At 61.3% G+C, this 18,950-nt stretch overlaps 1 protein-coding gene across 2 annotated transcripts in view; it reads left to right on the top strand.

The window, feature by feature from the left end:
- SHANK3 (SH3 and multiple ankyrin repeat domains 3) overlaps positions 1-17,137 on the top strand; it is a 51,257-nt gene extending 34,120 nt beyond the window's left edge. For both annotated transcript variants that reach the window (XM_025282570.3, XM_025282569.3), the window contains 2 exons: positions 2,984-5,237; positions 14,611-17,137. In XM_025282570.3, the coding sequence (XP_025138355.2) occupies positions 2,984-5,237; positions 14,611-15,205 (2,849 nt within the window). In that variant the 3' untranslated portion in view covers positions 15,206-17,137. The remainder of the gene's footprint in view (positions 1-2,983; positions 5,238-14,610) is intronic.
- Positions 17,138-18,950: the final 1,813 nt, after the last annotated feature.

Below are 18,950 nucleotides of genomic sequence, written 5' to 3'. Positions count from 1 at the left end.
GGAGGACCAGTCATGCTTGGGTGTCAAGGAAGGCTGGGGAGTGTGTGTTTGGGTGAGACACGCAGGGCGCCTGGGGGTCTCTGGGAGATAGGGCTGAGCTGCTGGCAGCAGTGGCCCTTCAGAGGCTGCTGGGGCCAGTTCTGTGGTGGGAGGTTGGGGACGAGGTGCAGGAGAGGGCAGCTATTTTGGAGCCAAGAAGCACGTCCCCCTCACCTCCCTGGCCTAAGCCCTGGGCATCTGTGTTTCCTCCTCATGCTCTGGCTGCCCCACCAAATAGGAGTGGTGTGCTCCCTTACACACCTGGCAGCCCTGCCTGGCCAGGCCTCGCTGTCTCGTGCCTCAGTCTCTGAAGCCCCAGCTTGGGTCTCCCTGTGACCGTCGCCCGGGCTTCACCCTCTGTTTACTCTCTAGTCCACCTCCTTGGCCAAAGGGGGCTTTCTGCAGTGCAGAGATCACCTTGCATCCCTGGAGTTACTCCTCTGTGGGCTCCGCGTTGCCTCGGGGCCCTAGGCCATCCTCTGCCGCTTCATCTGGGGATGTTTGTCTCTGTCTCCTTCTGACTTGGCTCCGCATGCACTGTTACCCACCCACCCTCACTGTCTCTGGATGACCTGTCCCTCAGCCCCACCCAGTCCCAGTACTGAGCCCCGCAGGTCCAGATCTAAGTGCCTGTCCTTCAGGCTGTGAACCGCTCAGTGGAGATTACCAGCGTTTCCCTTCCTGGACGCTCCTGGGCTCAGTCCACAGGGAGCTCGTCTTTAATCCTCCATGCCCTAGCCTGCCACCTGTCACTCACTTGAACGTTGATGGAGGTGTCAAGACTCTGGGGCTCCTCATCCCTTGTCCTGTCTGTGTGACCCTGGCCACACATCTCAATCCTTGAAATTCAGGGTCCTGACCCGTAAACCTGAGGACCATCTAGTATCTGCCTCCTGAGGCCACTCTGAGGCTCACCCAGAGGGCTGTACTCATGCTCATAGTAGCTGTTGTCCTGCATCTTGAGGCTGGTGCACAGAAAGTGCTGGGGAAATGCCCAGGGTTATTATTTGGGCAGAGGGCCCCACCTGCTCTGTGTCAGAACAGAGTCCCATTTTCACCCCAAGGCAAGTGGCGTGTCTTCACCCCGCCTTAGAACGCGGTGTGCCAAACCTCCTGCATCCTCCAGGAGCACTGGCTGGTCCCGCGTGGCTCCAGCCCGTGCACAAGCTGGTGGGTGTTGAGCTGCGTTTATATGCCGCGCAAGAAACGTGGCGGGGAGGAGACCCAGGCCACACCTGGCCCGGAATCTGTGTCCAGCAGTGGGGGTGGAAGGCAGACCTAAGAGTGGTGATGGCGACTGCAGCTGCCTTCCCGGGGTGCTTCTGGGTACTCAGCCCTGCGCTCTAAGCCTTTAAACAGCTCCACGCCACACGCCCATGGGAGGGGGCAGGTCTCCAGAGATGAGGAAGCTGAGGTGTCAGGAGGCGAAGAAACATCAGACAGTAACGGGCAGAACTGGAATTCAAGCCTTATCGCACACCAAAGGCCCCCAGCCCCACCGCACGCCCCTTGCTGTGCTGTTACGCAGACACAGGCGGGCAGTGCTGTGTGGGTGGACTGGTAGAGTGCCACGGCAGCAGAGGGGGCGGTGGGTGGGGACAGGCGGTCTGCATGGGAACGCGGCCAAGCCCTGAGCCAGGCCAGGTGTAGATCCGCAAGCAGTCTTCCCAGAGCCCTGTGCGTCAGCTCTGAGGAGCTGCTCGTCCACTCTCCTTGGCCTGGGCTGTTCGTCGCCTGCAGCCTAACTGAGCGCGCGGGCGGCCCAGCTGTCTGCACTGCACACGGGCACCCGGGAGGCCCCGCCAGGTTCTAGCGAGGTGGCAGGACAGTGGGGGCCCTGCGTGTTCCAGCCCTGCTCTTGCACAGACCCTAATGACATCGGAGTGAGGCAGGAGGTAGGGTTCATTTTAACTCTGTGTTGTCCACGAGAGAACTGGGGCGTCGAGGGGCTCAGGGCCTGGCGTAGGCTTACACAGCCAGTAAGGAGTCAAGCTGAAACGTGGGTCACGTGCTCAGCCTGCCATCCCTCCTCTGCCCAGCCTTCCCGAATTTCTGCCACTAGGGCTACGGCAGTTCATGGGGTCGCAAAGAGTTGGACATGCCTTAGTGACTGAACAGCAACAAGGGCTATGGCATGACCTCCTGGCAGCCTCCCCCAGCCCAGTGCCCATGGGTCGCTAGGATGGAGCCTCTCTGGACCTGTCTCTTCACAGAGCACCACTCACCCGGGCCTCAGCTCTCTCTTCCTGGCCACAGTCCTGTTGCCCCTTGCCTACAGTGAATCACTCCTGCTTGAGAGAGTTCCCCCTTATATCTGACTGTCTCCCTTCCTCCAACCCCGGTTGCCACCAGGGCCTCCCAGTGACACCTGCTTATTCCACTGCTAGAGGCTCAAGAGGAAGCCTTGCTCAATCTTGGGCGGGAAGGCCTGTTCCGACCACCCCTCGCCCTTCTCTGCAGTTCCGTCCCCACTGCTGGGGTGGGGGTGGGGTGGGGGCTGCTGTCTTTGGGCCCTCTCCATGGGTCAGAGTTGGAGTCTTCTCTCAAAAGCCTCTGCTGCTGGGCCCTCCTCTCCCCTGTATTTGAACCCATCCCTCTCCCCAGTCCGCAGGAGCCCTACCAACCTGACGCCCGGCTTGAGGTGCAGAGCCTGGCCTTCCGGGACCAGTCCAGCCTGAGGACCTTGCTCAGACCCCCTGCCCTGGGCTCTCCGTGTCTCCCCGTGTCTCCCTCTGCTCTGTAACCCTAGTGCCCACACCCACCCTGACTCCATCCTCCGGCGGGCAGGCCAGCAGCCCTAGCAGATTTTGAAGATGCCTTTGCGCCCGGGACCTGGGCTGCCCCCGGGGGTGGGGAGAGGGCAGGCGTCCAGGTCCGGAGGGGCCTCCTCGCAGGCCCTGGCCCTCGGTGCCACGGCTGGGCTCACCAGGGCCTCTGTCTGCAGGGGAGGACGAGAAGCTGGCGTCCCTGCTGGAGGGGCGCTTCCCGAGGAGCACATCGATGCAGGACTCGGTGCGCGAGGGCCGTGGCATCCCGCCCCCTCCGCAGACCGCGCCGCCGCCCCCTCCCGCCCCCTACTACTTCGACTCTGGGCCGCCCCCCGCCTTCTCGCCACCGCCGCCTCCGGGCCGCGCCTACGACACCGTGCGCTCCAGCTTCAAGCCCGGCCTGGAGGCGCGCCTGGGCGCGGGCGCCCCGGGCCTGTATGATTCAGGCGCGGCCCTGGGTCCGCTGCCTTACCCGGAGCGGCAGAAGCGCGCGCGCTCCATGATCATCCTGCAGGACTCGGCGCCCGAGGCGGCCGACGCCTCTCGGCCCCCGCCAGCGGCCACCCCGCCGGAACGCCCCAAGCGGCGGCCTCGGCCGCCGGGCCCCGACAGCCCCTACGCCAACCTGGGCGCGTTCAGCGCCAGCCTCTTCGCGCCGTCCAAACCTCAGCGCCGCAAGAGCCCGCTGGTGAAGCAGCTGCAGGTGGAGGATGCGCAGGAGCGCGCGGCCCTGGCCGTGGGCAGCCCCGGCCCGGTCGTCGGCAGCTTCGCTAGGGAGCCCTCCCCGACGCACCGCGGTCCTCGGCCCAGCGGCCTCGACTACGGCCCCGGAGACGGCCCCGGGCTGGCGTTTGGCGGCCCGGCCCCAAGCAAGGACCGGCGGCTGGAGGAGCGGCGGCGCTCCACCGTGTTCCTGTCTGTGGGCGCCATCGAGGGCACCTCTCCGAGCGCGGACATGCCTTCCCTGCAGCCCTCGCGCTCCATCGACGAGCGCCTTCTGGGAGCCGGCGCCACCACCACCGGCCGCGACCTGCTGCTGCCCTCCCCAGTCTCTGCTCTGAAGCCATTGGTCAGCGGCCCGAGCCTTGGGCCTTCCGGCTCCACTTTCATCCACCCGCTCACCGGGAAACCCCTGGACCCCAGCTCGCCCTTGGCCCTGGCCCTGGCGGCTCGCGAGCGGGCTCTGGCCTCCCAGGCGCCCTCCCGGTCCCCGACACCTGTGCACAGCCCCGACACCGACCGGCCCGGGCCCTTGTTTGTGGATGTGCAGGCCCGGGACTCGGAGCGAGGGCCTCTGGCTTCGCCAGCCTTCTCCCCCAGGAGCCCAGCCTGGGTTCCCGTGCCTGCGCGGAGGGAGCCCGAGAAAGTGCCCCGGGAGGAGCGCAAGTCTCCGGAGGACAAGAAGTCCATGATCCTCAGCGTCCTGGACACGTCCCTGCAGCGGCCCGCTGGCCTCATCGTTGTGCACGCCACCAGCAACGGGCACGAGCCCAGTGGGCTGGGGGCCGAAGAGCAGCGCCCTGGCACTCCGGAGCTGGCCCCGGCCCCCACTCAGTCAGCTGTGGTCGCAGAGCCCCTGCCGAGCCCCCGGGCCCAGCCCCCCGGCAGTGCCCCCACCGACCCCGGGCCCGGCCAGGGCAGCTCCGAGGAGGAGCCGGAGCTGGTATTCGCTGTGAACCTGCCGCCAGCCCAGCTGTCCTCCAGCGACGAGGAGACCAGAGAGGAGCTGGCCCGCATTGGACTCGTGCCGCCTCCCGAAGAGTTTGCCAACGGGGTTCTGCTGGCCACGCCACTCCCCGGCCCCGGCCCCTCGCCCACCACGGTGCCAGGCCCGGCCTCAGGGAAGCCGAGCAGCGAGCCGCCGCCCGCCCCGGAGTCCGCAGCGGATTCGGGGGTGGAGGAGGCCGACACGCGCAGCTCCAGCGACCCCCACCTGGAGACCACGAGCACCATCTCCACCGTGTCCAGCATGTCCACCCTGAGCTCGGAGAGCGGGGAGCTCACGGACACCCACACCTCCTTCGCCGATGGACATACTTTTCTACTCGAGAAGCCACCAGTGCCTCCCAAGCCCAAGCTCAAGTCCCCGCTGGGGAAGGGGCCGGTGACCTTCAGGGACCCGCTGCTGAAGCAGTCCTCCGACAGTGAGCTCATGGCCCAGCAGCACCACGCCGCCACCGCCGGGCTGGCCTCTGCTGCCGGGCCTGCTCGCCCTCGCTACCTCTTCCAGAGAAGGTCCAAGCTGTGGGGGGACCCCGTCGAGAGCCGGGGGCTCCCTGGGCCTGAAGACGACAAGCCAACTGTGATCACCGAGCTCAGCTCCCGCCTGCAGCAGCTGAACAAAGACACCCGCTCCCTGGGGGAGGAGCCGGCCGGCGGCCTGGGCGGCCTGCTGGACCCCGCCAAGAAGTCTCCCATCGCGGCAGCTCGGTGAGCAGGGCAGTGGGGAGGGTCGGGTCCCGTCCGCCCCGCCCCGTGCTCCTCCTGTCCTTCCGTGGCTCCGTCCCCCAGCCGCCCATCCCGTCCCCTCTGTCACCTGTCCGTGCTACCCCGCCCTGCGCTCTCCTGTCCACCCCTCTGTCCTTTACCTGGCCTCGTCTGTCTGAGACCCAAGGCTCTTTCAGGGACCTGAGATGTCAGAGGTGCTCTTCTCTGCATCCCTGTTGGTGCTGGCCATGAAGGCTGGGCGTGAGCACCTCCGCACCCTCCTGAGGCTCTGTGCCCCTGGGAATCCCCGAGGACTCTCTCTTGACCATAGGTGCCTCTACCATTAAGGGTCCTTCTGTGGTCCACTCTAAAGTTGCCGCTGCCCCCACCCCCAGCTGCTGGACTTCTTGGTGCCCTGTGCAAACCGCTACCCACCCCACCGTCCTCTTTGTGGCCATGTGGCTGTGCCATGCGGTTGGTACCATCTTTCCTCACTTCCTTTTGAAACTTAGAGTACACTGGATCCTTTTCCTCCTAAGACCCACCACCAATTTCCTGTTTTCTGCCCCAGAAACATTTCTGTCACTCAGCACTGCCTTAGAGCCCCTCGAATACTGATTCCTGTGCGTGATTTTCAGAGTGCATTAAGGAGCCATTAGATGGAAAGCATCCTCTCTCTCTGCACCTCCATCTGCTTCTTCCCCGTACCTTCCCCATTCCTCTGGCCTCCCCGCCCATTGCCTGCACAAGGTGGGGACTTAGAGAGGCCATGTGGTGCTCTGGACGTGGGCAAGGGGCTGGGGGCTGCTCTGGCTCAGAGTCCGCTGCCACAGCCTCTGGGCTCACCCCTTGGCTCTTCCCTTGAGGACCTCATTCCCAAGAGTGTGCCCCAGAGAGGACCTCCTTGGGCCTGTGGGCTCCATGGATGCTGGTAGGAGAGCTGGTCTGAGTCAGAGCTGGTCACCCCCGGTCAGTCCTTGTCTGCTTTTGCCTTCTGCACCCTGGCGGCTCTCCCCCACTTCTAGCTTTGTGGTATCACGTGGGGCACCACCTCCTGACTCCTCCTCTCCACCATGTGACCAACCTAGTGAGTCCTGCCAGCCTTGGAATGCAGAGTTCACAAAGCAGTGAGGAGATCCAGGTTTTACTCACAAGGGCTTGTCCAATCTACTTTTTTCCCAGCTAAGGACTCAAAAGATAGGTGGGGGCTTGGGAAACTAGTGATGCTTCTCCTAAGTGGTTTGGGGAGCTACCCTCCAGCTCCCGTCATCCTGGGCTGGCTCTGGTGCCCTCCCCACTTTTCACCTCTTCCAACTCCCAGTTGAATGTGAAGGCCTTATTCCTACCAGGACAATGTTTCAAGTGCCCTTAGAGAGGGTGTTAGGGGTGTGGCCAGGGGAGTCCAGTTGGAGTGAGCAGCCCAGGCCTCTCAGGAACAGAGCCCTGAAGGCGGGGGTTTCCTGATGCAGCCTGGACCAGCCCCCATCTTTGCTCTCTGCTTCTCCTGCCTCCACCAGCCCCTGCACTCCTTTGTGCCCCTCCTGATGAAAATTAGGGCCGGTGACAGTGGGTAGCACCACGCCCGGCACAATGCAGGCCTTAATAAAACATCTGCCAAATGCAAGTGCTGTCTTTTGTGATCTGAGGCCTAGGCAGGCAGCTTAGGACAGATGCCACAGAAGGACAGACACTTGGTTGAGGTTTGCTGGCTGTCGAGACCCAGAGCCGCGCTCAGGGCAGCCCAGGCCCCGTCTTCGCTCCATGGGCTCCCGTGGGGCTGAAGCAGGTGGTCTATCAGCTGAGCCTCCTGCGGCATCTCCCGGGGTCTCTCCTGAGCCTCCTGCCATGTCTCCCATGGTCTCTCCTGAGCCTCCTGCCGCGTCTCCTTGGGTCTCTCAGGAGCCTCCTGCTGTGTCTCCTGTGGTCATCTTCAGCCTTTCCCATTTGTCATGGCAAGGCTCTCTCGTCCAGTGGCTCTGGGTTGCATCAGGACCTGCGTGTGTTTCCTTTCTTGGATGTGGGGGTCGGGGCAAGGCCAGCAGTTCCAGCTTTTATATTCTATCTGCTCTGCAGGCCCACGGCAGAGTGATTCTCTTTCCCTCAGGAGTTCCTGCAAAATCCAAGGCTCCGATTGGCTTCATCTGGGTCCCCTGTGTCCCCTGAAATGGTCACCTGAGTCAGGGAGACGCAGGGCTGCTGTTGAGCAGGCCTGTGTAATATGCTGTTTTAGGGGTCAGGGCTTGTGGTCAGCCCAGCTACTGGACAGGTGCTAAAGTGGGGGTGGGGGTGGTATCCAAAGGGGACTCGGGTGATATTCCCAGAGGTACCAGGTGCTAGCGAGCCTAAAACAGGAGACTCCTTTGTGCCATGGCATTCATCAGCTTTAGCAACTCACTTTGTTCCCTGACATTGGCCTGGGTCAGATGGTCCTGGATATCAACCCTCAGCAGGTTGCATCTGAGTTTGTAGTCTTGGACAAACCACTTAGCCTCAGTGAACTGCAGCCCTCGCTCGCGGAATAGTGAGGGTGGCCAGGTGCTCCGCCAGGGCAGCAGGTGGACTCGTAGAGCCCTTATGGGAAAATAAGCACACTCTGCACCGGACCAGACTGAGTCACGTCACTTGGTCTTCACCGCCTTTCTGTTGGATGGATACATGAATGTAACCTCCACTTTCCAGACAATACAGCTGAGGTTCTGAGGAGGGCCATTCCAGCCAGCAAATGGTGGCAGCTGACCTCAAGCCCTGCTCTTTATCCACTGTAATCTGGAGTCTCTGTCATTAAGCCCCTTCTGGTGACACACACAGGGTTAATGTGCAGTAACTCCCCTCACATTCCCGGATGTCTGACTCTAGGTGAGAGACCACATAATCGTGGTTATCTGGGTCACCAAGGCCTTTTTTATACAGTTCTTTGTATTCTTGCCTTGTCATCTAGAACCAGATATCCTGGAGTGTGAAGTCAAGTAGGCCTTAGGAAGCATTAGTATAAACAAAGCTAGTGGAGGTGATGGAATTCCAGCTGAGCTATTTCACATCCTAAAGGATGATACTGTGAAAGTGCTGCACTCAATATGCCAGCAAATTTGGAAAACTCAGCAGTGGCCATCAGACTGGAAGAGGTCAGTTTTCATTCCAATCCCAAAGAAAGGCAATGCCAAAGAATCTTCAAACTATGGTACAGTTGCATGCATTTCACATGCTAGCAAGGTAATGCTCAAAATCATCCAAGCTAGGCTTCAACAGTACGTGGACCAAGAACTTCTAGATGTTCAAACTGGATTTAGAAAAGGCAGAGGAACCAGAGATCAAATTGCAAACATCCATTGGATCATAGAGAAAGCAAGGGAATCCAGAATACCATCTACTTCTACTTCATTGTCTACGCTAAAGCCTTTGACCGTGTGGATCAAAACAAACCATGGTAAATTCTTAAAAGAGATGGGAATATCAGAATACCTTACTTGTCTCCTGAGAAACCTGTATGCAGGTCAAGAAGCAACAGTTCGAACTGGACATGGAACAACAGACTGGTTCCAGATTGGGAAAGAAGTAAGTCAAGGCTGTATATTGTCACCTTGCTTATTTAACTTACGTGCAGAGTACATCATGTGAATTGCCGGCTGGAGTCAAGCTGGAATCAAGATTGCTGGGAGAACTATCAACAACCTCAGATATGCAGATGACACCACCCTAAAGGCAGAAAGCGAAGAGGTGATAAAGAGCCTGTTGATGAAAGAGGAGAGTGAAAAAGCTTGATTAAAACGCAACATTCAAAAAATGAAGATCATGGCATCCAGTCTCATCACTTCATGGCAAATAGATACAGAAAAATGGAAACAGTGATAGATTTTCTGTTCTTGGGCTTCAAAATCACTGCGGACGATGACTGCAGCCATGAAATTAAAAGACACTTGCTCCTTGAAAGGAATGCTATGACCAGCCTAGATAGGGTATTAAAAAGCAGAAACATCACTTGGCCGACAAAGGTCCATATAATTAAAGCTATGGTTTTTCCAGTAGTCATATATGGATGCAAGAGTTGGATCATAAAGACGGCTGAGCACCAAATAATTGATGCTTTCAAACTGTGTTGCTGGAGAACATTCTTGAGAGTCCCTTGGACAGCTCGGAGATCAAACCAGTCAGTCCTAAAGGAAATCAACCCTGAATATTCATTGCAAGGACTGATGCTGAGGCTGAAGCTCCAATACTTTGGCCACCAGATGTGAAGAGCCAACTCACTGGAAAGACCCTGATGCTGGGAAAGACTGAGGACAGGAGAATAAGCGGGTGAGAGAGAATGAGATGGTTGGATGGCATCACAAACTCAATGGCCATGAGTTTGAGCCAACTCCAGGATGGTGGAGGACAGGGAAGCCTGGCGTGCTGCAGTCCACGGGGTCGCAACTGAACAGTGATCTCCCTCACTCAGAAATGCATGTGTGTTCGTTCTGTAGACCAGCACCTACGTTTATCAACCGGAGTATAACAAACAGCTCGTGGATTCTGAAGTCACTACAGTTGAGCCCAGTCAGTGCCCTCCGCAGGCCCAGCGGCCTTAACCCATGTGCCCCGCCCTTCCTTCGCCACGCCCCTCTGCATCCCGTCGGCTCCTGCTCACAATCTGTCCTTCCTCCTCCTTGCCCTCAGCCCTGGGTGGGAGCACAGGCAGTCAGCCCCCCGTGCAGTCAGCACCCCGTGTGGCGCACGTGTCGCCGGCTGGGGCTGCTGGGCAGCTCTTTGCAGCCAGCAGCGGCTAGAGTTTGGCCCTCACTTCTCACGTTGTGACCACAGCTGCTGCTGACACTGTCTGCTGGAGACATGTCCCAAATGTAGAAGGTTTGGGGTCCAGGTGGGGCTGTTTCCTTCTGGGACTGACCCCAGCTGAAGCTCGAGGGCAGTTGCCACGGCCACTCAGTGGGTCACACCCCCGAGCCTTGTCGCCTGGACCCAGGCCTGCCCGCCTCCTCACCACAGAGACACCACAAGGGAAGAAGTACTTGCTCTGCCCACCTTCTCCACTGATAGCTCAGTCCAGGCTCTGTGTCCCTTTAGCTGCAAGACACTCCGTGGCCTGGAGATCTAAAAAGATCTCAGACAGGGAAGGAGAGGTTACTGCTTACGTCAAGGACGTGAAGCTTGGTAACTTGTGGAAATGCATCCGGAAGGCCCATGGACTTGGCTGCTTGCAACTTTGATCCCAGACCAGCTCTCTCTCTGCTTCCAGCTTTCAGTCTAGCCTGACAAGCAGAACATCTTCTCAGAGCCCCACGCCCGCTCTAAACTCCCTCCGTCTTCCAGACCCCGTGCTTGGATCTGAATCCCACGTGTGGCCTGAGGGCTGCCTGTCTCTGAGCCCCACAGCAACGCTCGGCTCTGCTCTGGCTCTCGGTTTTATTCCTGTCTGAGCCGCACATCTGATTTCACCTAAAAAGATTCTTGGACACAAAGTTGGCGAGGTTTCTTCTCAGTGGTGCTTCTCAGAGCTTCTGATGTGCGGCATGCTGTGGTCTGACCATCTCCTTAGGGGGTCACCAGGTATCATCCCACAGAAGACGCACATTTTTGCGGGGATGGAGAACCCTGCCCGGGGGACCCCTGTGGGCCCTGTCCTGCTCGCATCCGGGAGTCTGGCTGGAGCCTGACGTGACTGCAGGTGCCTCAAGGCCCACAGGAGTTGCTCTTTGGAAACTGGACCTGTCGTGTGCCGGCCAGGGCAGGACACAAGGGCCAGCGTGTGTTCCTTCCTTGAGGAGGTCCTCACAGGTGAGGGACCTGTGAGGTGGATTTGCAGGAGCCGTGATCAGGGCCTCAGGGGCCACGAACTCCACTGGAGGAGTGGGAAAGGGTCACAGGGGGCGCCCAGGGGTGTCTGGAGTGTTGGAGGTTGGAGCCGTGAGCTGGTGCAGGCAGTGAGAAGTCAGGGCTTGGGTGAGACGCGGACACCAAAGGGGGCCTCGTGGTGCTCCCAGCTCGAGTCGTTTGAGCTCCTCTTGAGGGCTACTTCCCTCTATGAGCCTCTCAAGTTGCAGGAGGCCACAGGCCTAGACCTGCCCTGCATGAGTGTAGTGGCAGAAAGTTCCAGGCAGAGGCCGGGGCCGGGCTGGGCTGCTTCTTGCCTGTTGGCGTCGCTGGGCTGACAGGCAGTCAGGCCTGGAGTGACACATCACGTGGCTCTGGTCTTACAGCATTTCCCCTCATGCATATTGTGTTCCTGGCTTTAAGCTAGGTACCAGGAGTCAAGGCTAACAATTAGGAAGCCAGGCAAGAGGTCCTGAGCGAGCCCATGAAAGGTCTGGGATCAGAGGTAGCTGGGGGATGAGGAGAAAGGCCTGGGTTCATGAGCCATGCGGGTGAAGAGACAGGGCAGCTGATGGGGGCTCCAAGGCCTCTGGCGCGGGAGGGATCAGGGGAGGAGAGCATGTGTGGGGACCCCAGCAGAGGTCTGGGGCTCAGGAGAGACTGGCTCGGCCTGACATGCGGCGTCCGTGGACACACTGGTTACAGCAAAGGGTGGAGGTGGATGACATGGCCTGGGAGAAAGTGCGAACTAATGGGGGACCGATCTAGAAGGGAAGTGGAAGGGCACCTAAGAGGGGAACTGGTGGACAGGTCAGCAAGGGGACTCTGCTGACATCCTCGGCAGCTGCAGGGGCTGGGGAAGGGGAGGGGAGGCGTGATAGCAGACCTCACTGGTCCAGGCGCCAGGAGTGAGCCGGATAGTACAAGACTCAGACACCGGTGGGGAGGATGCCGAGGACTGTGGAGCCTGGCTAAGCTGTCTGCAGAAAGACCAGGAGGCGTCCAGGGTGCAGGTGCCTAGTGAGGTACACATGCCAGAGACTTCCCGGAAGCCCTCTGTGCCCGGGGCCTGGTGGGGAGGCCACTGGAGCGTGGAGAGCGGTGACGAGCGGTGGCGGACAGTGGCGGCCGTGCAGAGGTGGTGTGGAAACGTGGACCCAACCAGGGACGCCCTGGGGGTCCTGGCCCGGGACAATGTGGGCAGTTCCCTGTTCCCGAGGGGAAGGGGAGGAGGAGCAGACACCCAGATGTGGCATCCCTGGACACTTCCTGCCAGGCCCTGGGGCCTCGGGGGGACAGCCATGGGAGCATGACGAGCCCTCTCCCCCCTGAGGCCCCAGGGGATCGTGGCCCTTCAGTCCCTCTCTCACACGCCTCCTGGCACCAGCCCTAGCCTCTGGCAGGCACCCTGCTCCACACCCAGGATCTCCCCTTGGCAGGGTCTCCTTGGCGCTTCTGAGCCAGTACACCCTCATCCTTGGCCTTCAGCTCACCTCCTGCCAGGGCTCCTGACCCCGCTCCAGGAGACGCCTGGGGTGGGCACACAGGACTCCATCCTGAGATGCAGGTTCCCGGGCCCGGGGGGGATGTGCGGGGGCCTGGGCACGGGGACAGGAGCGCTGACCCCAGCTCCGCTCCCTTGCCCTCCCTAGCAATCTCTACCGCTTGGGGTCCCTCCAGCCCCTTGGGGTCCTCCCCCGCCTCCACTGCTGCCCTACTTTGCCCCGAAATCCAGGTGGTACCACCGAGGCCAGATGTGGGGGAGAAGAGGGTTTCTTCTAATGATCGGTGCCTGTTCCCTGAGCCCGTCACCCAGGTGCTCTTGGAGCCCCTCTCTGCTGGGGTGGGGAGAACACGGTCTGGCCTCTTCAAGAGGCTCTGCTCTGGATCTGAGCAACTGGGCGAGGCAGCGGGGACAGAGGCTGAGGAGAGGGAGCCAGGCAGCGGAAACCAGGTCGAGTAGGACAGAGCTGGATCTCCTGGGAGACGCTGACCTTGCACCGGTGAGAGAGGAGAAGACAAGACCTGCTTTCAGGGGACGAGTGATGCTCAGGATGCCCTCCACAATGTGGGGCAGGCACCAGTCAGGATGGCACAAAAGTGGGGGAACCCAGGGGAGGGGTCCTTAGCCCAGTTCAGGCAAGGGCAGAGAAAGGGAGGCGGGCCGGCAGCAGCACAAGGTCACAAAGCACCCCCAGGGCCAGGTGTCGGCTGGGCATCTGGCACACAGGGCTCTGCGTGAAGCCTGTGGATGAGGGCCACAGAGTGGAGAACAGGCCACAGGCTGGCCAGAGGCCCACCCAGACCCACCTCGTCTGGCCTGCACTTCCCCTCGCCCTGCAGCTCCAGTGTGCTCCTTCCCATTGCACCGGCCCACTGCCTCCGAGCCTCCTCCCGGGGTATCTGGCCAGCGGGTCCCCACCTGGCTGCGCACTGTGGTTCTGCCCGGCGCGCCCGCTCAGGGCCGGCGCTAACTCTCTCTCTCATTGCTCTCTCCTGCCCATCTGCATGTGGCTGCTCTGTCTAGCTGCGCGGTGGTCCCGAGCGCCGGCTGTGTAAGTGAGCATGCCCATCCCATGCCTCTCTGTGCGCTGCCCGCCTGGATCTCTGCTGTGCTTGGTCTCGTGGGGCCCCGGTGCCACGGCCGGTCCCCCGAGGCTTCCCTTGGCCACAGCAGGGGCATAGGGAGACAAACTGGGTGGGGGCGATGTGGGATACAGGAGGGGGTTTTCTCTGGAGGAGGCCTCCCGTCGGGCCTCCCACCACGGCCATGCTGGGGGGTGGAGGGGCTGAAGGCCGGGTCCGTCAGGTGAAGCTGGGGAGTGCAGACCATCTGCGCACGCGTGTGTCTGTGAGTGTGTGCTGTTTCTGCACATATGCTGCTTGTCACTGTCGTGGGCAGGCCATGCCGCTCCTGCCGCTGCTGCTGCATGTATGTGGCATACGTGGCTGCCGCCGCCGCGTGCTTTACTGCGCAGCGAGGCCGCATGGCACGTGCACCGCGGCCTCATGCCTGTCCTGCACGCGCTGCTCTCTGTGTGGGTGTGAACGCCTCCTGGTGTCCGTCTCAGACCTCATGGACTGTTCTGTCTTGTGCTGCCACCAGCCTTGATCACGGCTCAGCCAGCCCTGCGGCCGGCCCAGGTCTCTCTGGGTCTCATGATAACAGAGGGGCAGTGCTGAGGGGTACTGCCAGCCCTACTCTCTGGGTCTGGGTGGATGGGCGGTGTCCAGAGCCGGTGTCGCAGGCTGTCAGAAATGTCGGGTCAGCCCTTTGCCCCAGAGGCTGTCCTTGCTCAGGCAGCCTGCTCTCGGAGCCCCCGTGGAGTAGAGGGGCCGGGCTCTTACTCCATTCAGTCTAGGGCTCCCCTTCCCCCAGCAGGGCACTGACTCTGGGGGCCGGGCCAGAGGAACCACGGGATCCTATCCTCCTGTCTCCCTCCGGCCCCAAGGCTAACCCGCCCCCGGCCCCGCCCCCAGCGTCCTCCTGGCCTCTGGCCCCGCGCCCCTCCGCCCGGCCCCACCTTGCCTGGTACCCCTCACCTGGCCTTGACCCCCTCTCCCTCCGCAGGCTCTTCAGCAGCCTCGGTGAGCTGAGCACCATCTCAGCGCAGCAGCGCAGCCCTGGGGGCCCGGGCGGCGGGGCCTCCTACCCGGTGCGGCCCGGCGGCCGCTACCCTGTGGCGCGGCGCGCCCCGAGCCCAGTGAAGCCCGCGTCGCTGGAGCGGGTGGAGGGGCTGGGGGCGGGGGCGGGGGGCGCGGGGCGGCCCTTCGGCCTCACGCCCCCCACCATCCTCAAGTCGTCCAGCCTCTCCATCCCGCATGAGCCGAAGGAGGTGCGCTTCGTGGTGCGCAGCGTGAGCGCGCGCAGCCGCTCGCCCTCGCCTTCGCCGCTGCCCTCGCCAGCGCCCGGCCCGGGCCCCGGGGCCCCCAGCCCGCGCCGGCCCTTCCAACAAAAGCCCCTGCAACTCTGGAGCAAGTTCGACGTGGGCGACTGGCTGGAGAGCATCCACTTGGGCGAGCACCGCGACCGCTTCGAGGACCACGAGATCGAGGGTGCGCACCTGCCGGCGCTCACCAAGGACGACTTCGTGGAGCTGGGCGTCACGCGCGTGGGCCACCGCATGAACATCGAGCGCGCGCTCAGGCAGCTGGACGGCAGCTGACGCCCCCCGCCCCCTCCCCACGCCCCGGCCGCGCCCTGCGGGCAGGGCCCCCCTCCGCCCCCGGGCTGCGGGCTCGGCCCACTCCCCAGCCCCCACCCTACCGGCGCCCGGGCCAGGAATGTTGCATGAATCGTCCTGTTCGCTGTCGCTCGGAGACTTGCCCTGTACATTGCTTAGCGCCCTCCCAGGCCGTCGAGCCCCACCCAGCACACGGTCAGGAAGGGCGCGGGCCGTGGGGGGCTGGAGCGGGAGGGGGTCGGGGGCGGGGTGCTCCAGCCTGACCATCTCCCGCTGAGCTCCTGGTGGCTACTTTCCCAGAGGGGGTAACCTAGTCCAGCATGCGAGGTCAAGACACACCTTGGTGACTCGGGGGGAGGGGGGAAGACATCGGGGTTCTCGGTTGGGGGCCAAGGAGCCCCCTGTTTTGCATATTTTAATCCACTCTATATTTGGAACAAGAAAAGGAACAAATATCTCTGTCCTTAATAGCTTCCCTTCCCCTCCCCTCCAGCCCCCGGTTCCGCTGCGGCTGCCCAGTCTTCCATCTCTGGCCCCTCAACTGCCACTGCCACCCCACATGGGGCAGGGGACGCTCCAGCTGGTCTGGGGTTGGCCAGGGTCCTCGCACCCGCCCCGGGGCCCCGCTGGGCCCCCTCCCCTCGCTGAGCTATGGTGTTCCCCACCGACCCTTCAGGTGCTGCGTGGAGGAGGGGCGGCAGGCGGCGACTCCTGTGGGCCCTCGCACGGTCACGCGGCCTGGGAGAGCCGCCCGGGGTGGGTGTGGTCGCAGGGCCCTGGCACCTGCCCCCGGCCGTCTCCCTCACAGGGTCCCCCCCCAGCAGGGGTCTAGCCTCCTCTCCGCGCTGCTGGGCGACTACAGCAGAGAAGCCTCCCTGCCTCAGACCTGAAGTCGCCAGTTCCGCCCTGTGTGTGTGTGCGCACATGTGCGAGTGTGTGAAACTCGGGGTGCGACTGAGTGCATTGGAGCCCCTTGTGTGCCTGACTGGAGGGTGGTCCCAAGGGGCCACTCTGGACTAGTGTGGGGGCTTCGGAAGCTTGCACAGGGTGCGTGCATGGGTGTGTGCCTGTGAAAGCACCCCGTCTCCACTTCCAAAGAAAGTCAGAGGTCGTCTTGCACCCTGGGACCTGCTGTTTGCCCAGCCTGTCCGTCCAGAGCCTCGCGGAGCCTGAGTGGGCCTTCTTGGTGAAGCCTTGCTGCTTGGGAGAGGCCCCCAAGGGCCCTTGGAGGCAGTGCTCCGCCCCCTCTGGGCTTCTAGGGGGGATCATAGGGGCACCCCTAGAGTCAGGCCACTGCGAGCCTTGGGGAGAGGCAAAGACCCCAGTGGGCACCCCAGCCCCCCTTACTGTGACTCCTCACACTCAGCAATGACCTGTGGGGTGGGGGGCCCGGGACGTTTTTAAACCTAGGGTTTGGAGTCTGGACTAAGCTCCATCCACGTCACTCACGAGTTTCTGTTTATATTTCTAGCTTTTTTTAATAAAAATGAAAAAACCCAGAAAACAGAAGTTTTCACAGCCCAGGGGCTTGGCACGCCGGTCTGTGCCCACCCGCCCTGCCCCGGCCCACCGGCCCCATGCCCTGGGCAGATTCACACCCAGTAACCCTTTCACCAACAGACCAGGTCACACACACGGCAGCAGTCACTGTAACAGACTGCCACATACACACTCGTCTCACTCACCTGTGGGTTTTGGTTCCGTTCAGTTTGGGTTTTTAACTTTACAGGGTCAGTTCCGCTTCGCCCCTCCTTTTGTACGGAGCTCCACCTGGGGGGTTTCTCCCCCTGCTCCAGCTCCGAGGCCTCCTGACCCTGACGTTGTGATACACCCCACAGAGATCTATGTTTCTTATATTATTATTATTGATAATAATTATAATATTATTATGTAATAAATTTATAAGAAATGAAACCATTTCTCAGTTGCCTACTTGAGGAGATACTGGAAGCACAGACTCTGCCCTCCTTTGGGCAGGTCACACAAACCTCCCTGGCCCTCAGCAGGCGTCTGGCCGCTTACACCGACGACCCACGGACCCTTTCTCTGACCTGGTCTCTTTGCTGACCTCCATGCCCGCATGCCTGGCTTCTTTGTGCCTCGCTCTCTCCGAGTTGTGCTGGCCCTGAGCCCGTGCTTCCTGAACTGGAAGCTTCTCTTTCTGCTCACCAGCCCAGCGAATGACCCCTCCTGAGCCAGAAGTCCGGGTATCCTCCGTAGCCTTTGTCCACTTTTCCCGCTAGTGTCCAGGTGTCCCTAAATTCTGCTGCTCCTGTCTTTGAGCCCTCTCCTGTCTGCCTGTGCTCTCCTGCCCCAACAGCTCCTGCCCAAGTTCAGATCTCCCCTTGAGCCAGCTGCCACCAGCCATTGATGGGGCCAAGCCTGTGTGGTAGCTGGTGGGGAGGGTGGTAGCTCCCAGAAAGGGCAGGGGCACCTCAAAGAGTGAAGGGGGCGGTATAGTGAGGCGAGTGGACAGAAGAGACCCAGAGGGAGCCATGGAAGGTGGAGACTGCGTGGCTGAGGTCTGACGGAGGGCCAGAAACCATGGAGGCGGGCCATCAGACCAGCTGGGCACCTGGTGGGGTTCTAGGAGGGCAGTGTGTGCAAAGCCACGCCACACTGGGTCAAGGTGGAGCGTGAACATCACACATGGCAACTGTAGACCTCGACTCAGGATGGGGCCTGGGTGATGCCTCCAGGGAAGTGAGAAGATGCCGGGAAGGATAAGAACGGTGGATGGAGTGATGCCTTGTGTGCAGAAGGGGAGTGGACTCAGGTGTCTTTACCCAGGGCGGGCAGGAAGGTGGAGCAGCTCTGAGAAGCAGGTGGATGTCTGGAAGGCCTGCTCGGGAAGGCAAAGGCCCCTGTGAGGCTGAGATGGTGACCACTGGCAGTGGGGCCTTGAAAGAGGCTTGCAATCTGTCTAGAAAGCCCCACAATTTCTAATTTTCATATTTTCACATTTTTGGCTTCATTTTCAAGTTGGAAACTGTGGTCATCCCACAGAAGTGGCCTAGAAGGAAGTGGGGACCTGGGAGGGTCTGAATGTGGAGGCGCAGGGGGGTCTCTGAATTCCCTGAGCCCAAGCACTGCAGCAGCTGCGGGTCAGCCTCCTCTGAGCCGCACGTGGGACCCTGCGTCCGGCTGGAACTGGGCTCGGACCTGGGGGCCAGTCCAGCAGGCATAGCAGTGGGATCATGGCATGGAAATGGCATTGCCATACTGACCCTGGGTCCTGGGGAGAAGATGGATATCCCACGGGTCAGAAGACACCTCAGTGCCTCAGAAAATGAGTCAGAACCTTCAAGACCGGGACTTGGCAAGAGAAGCCTTGATCAGAGGAGCAGGTGGTGGGATGGCAGAGGGTCGTGGCGCTGAGTGAGCTGCAGCCTCCCAGTGCCTCTGGGCAGACACTTTCTCACTCAGGACGGTGGACTCTCTGCTTCCTCCTGCCCCCTCACGACCTCAGAATGTCCCAGCTTTATCCCCTCAGGGGCCCTAAGCATCTCACCAGCATGCTGTCTGCAGCCTGGAGCAGAGAGCGCTTTGTGGGTGGCCCTCACCGCTGACCACCCTACAGGTCCTGTGGGCAGCTCTGGGCACTGAGGCTGAACAGATGAGGAAGGTCCTGCTCTGCAGGGAGTATCATATGCTGGAGAATAACCGGGTGGGTGGGAGTTAGCAGGCTGGGAGAAATGAGGCAGGATCTGCGGGAGCTGGCTGGGGC

This window comes from Bubalus bubalis, chromosome 4 (genome assembly GCF_019923935.1).
Source record: "Bubalus bubalis isolate 160015118507 breed Murrah chromosome 4, NDDB_SH_1, whole genome shotgun sequence".
Taxonomy (NCBI): Eukaryota; Metazoa; Chordata; class Mammalia; order Artiodactyla; family Bovidae; genus Bubalus; species Bubalus bubalis.
This window is presented reverse-complemented; position numbering and strand designations above follow the sequence as displayed.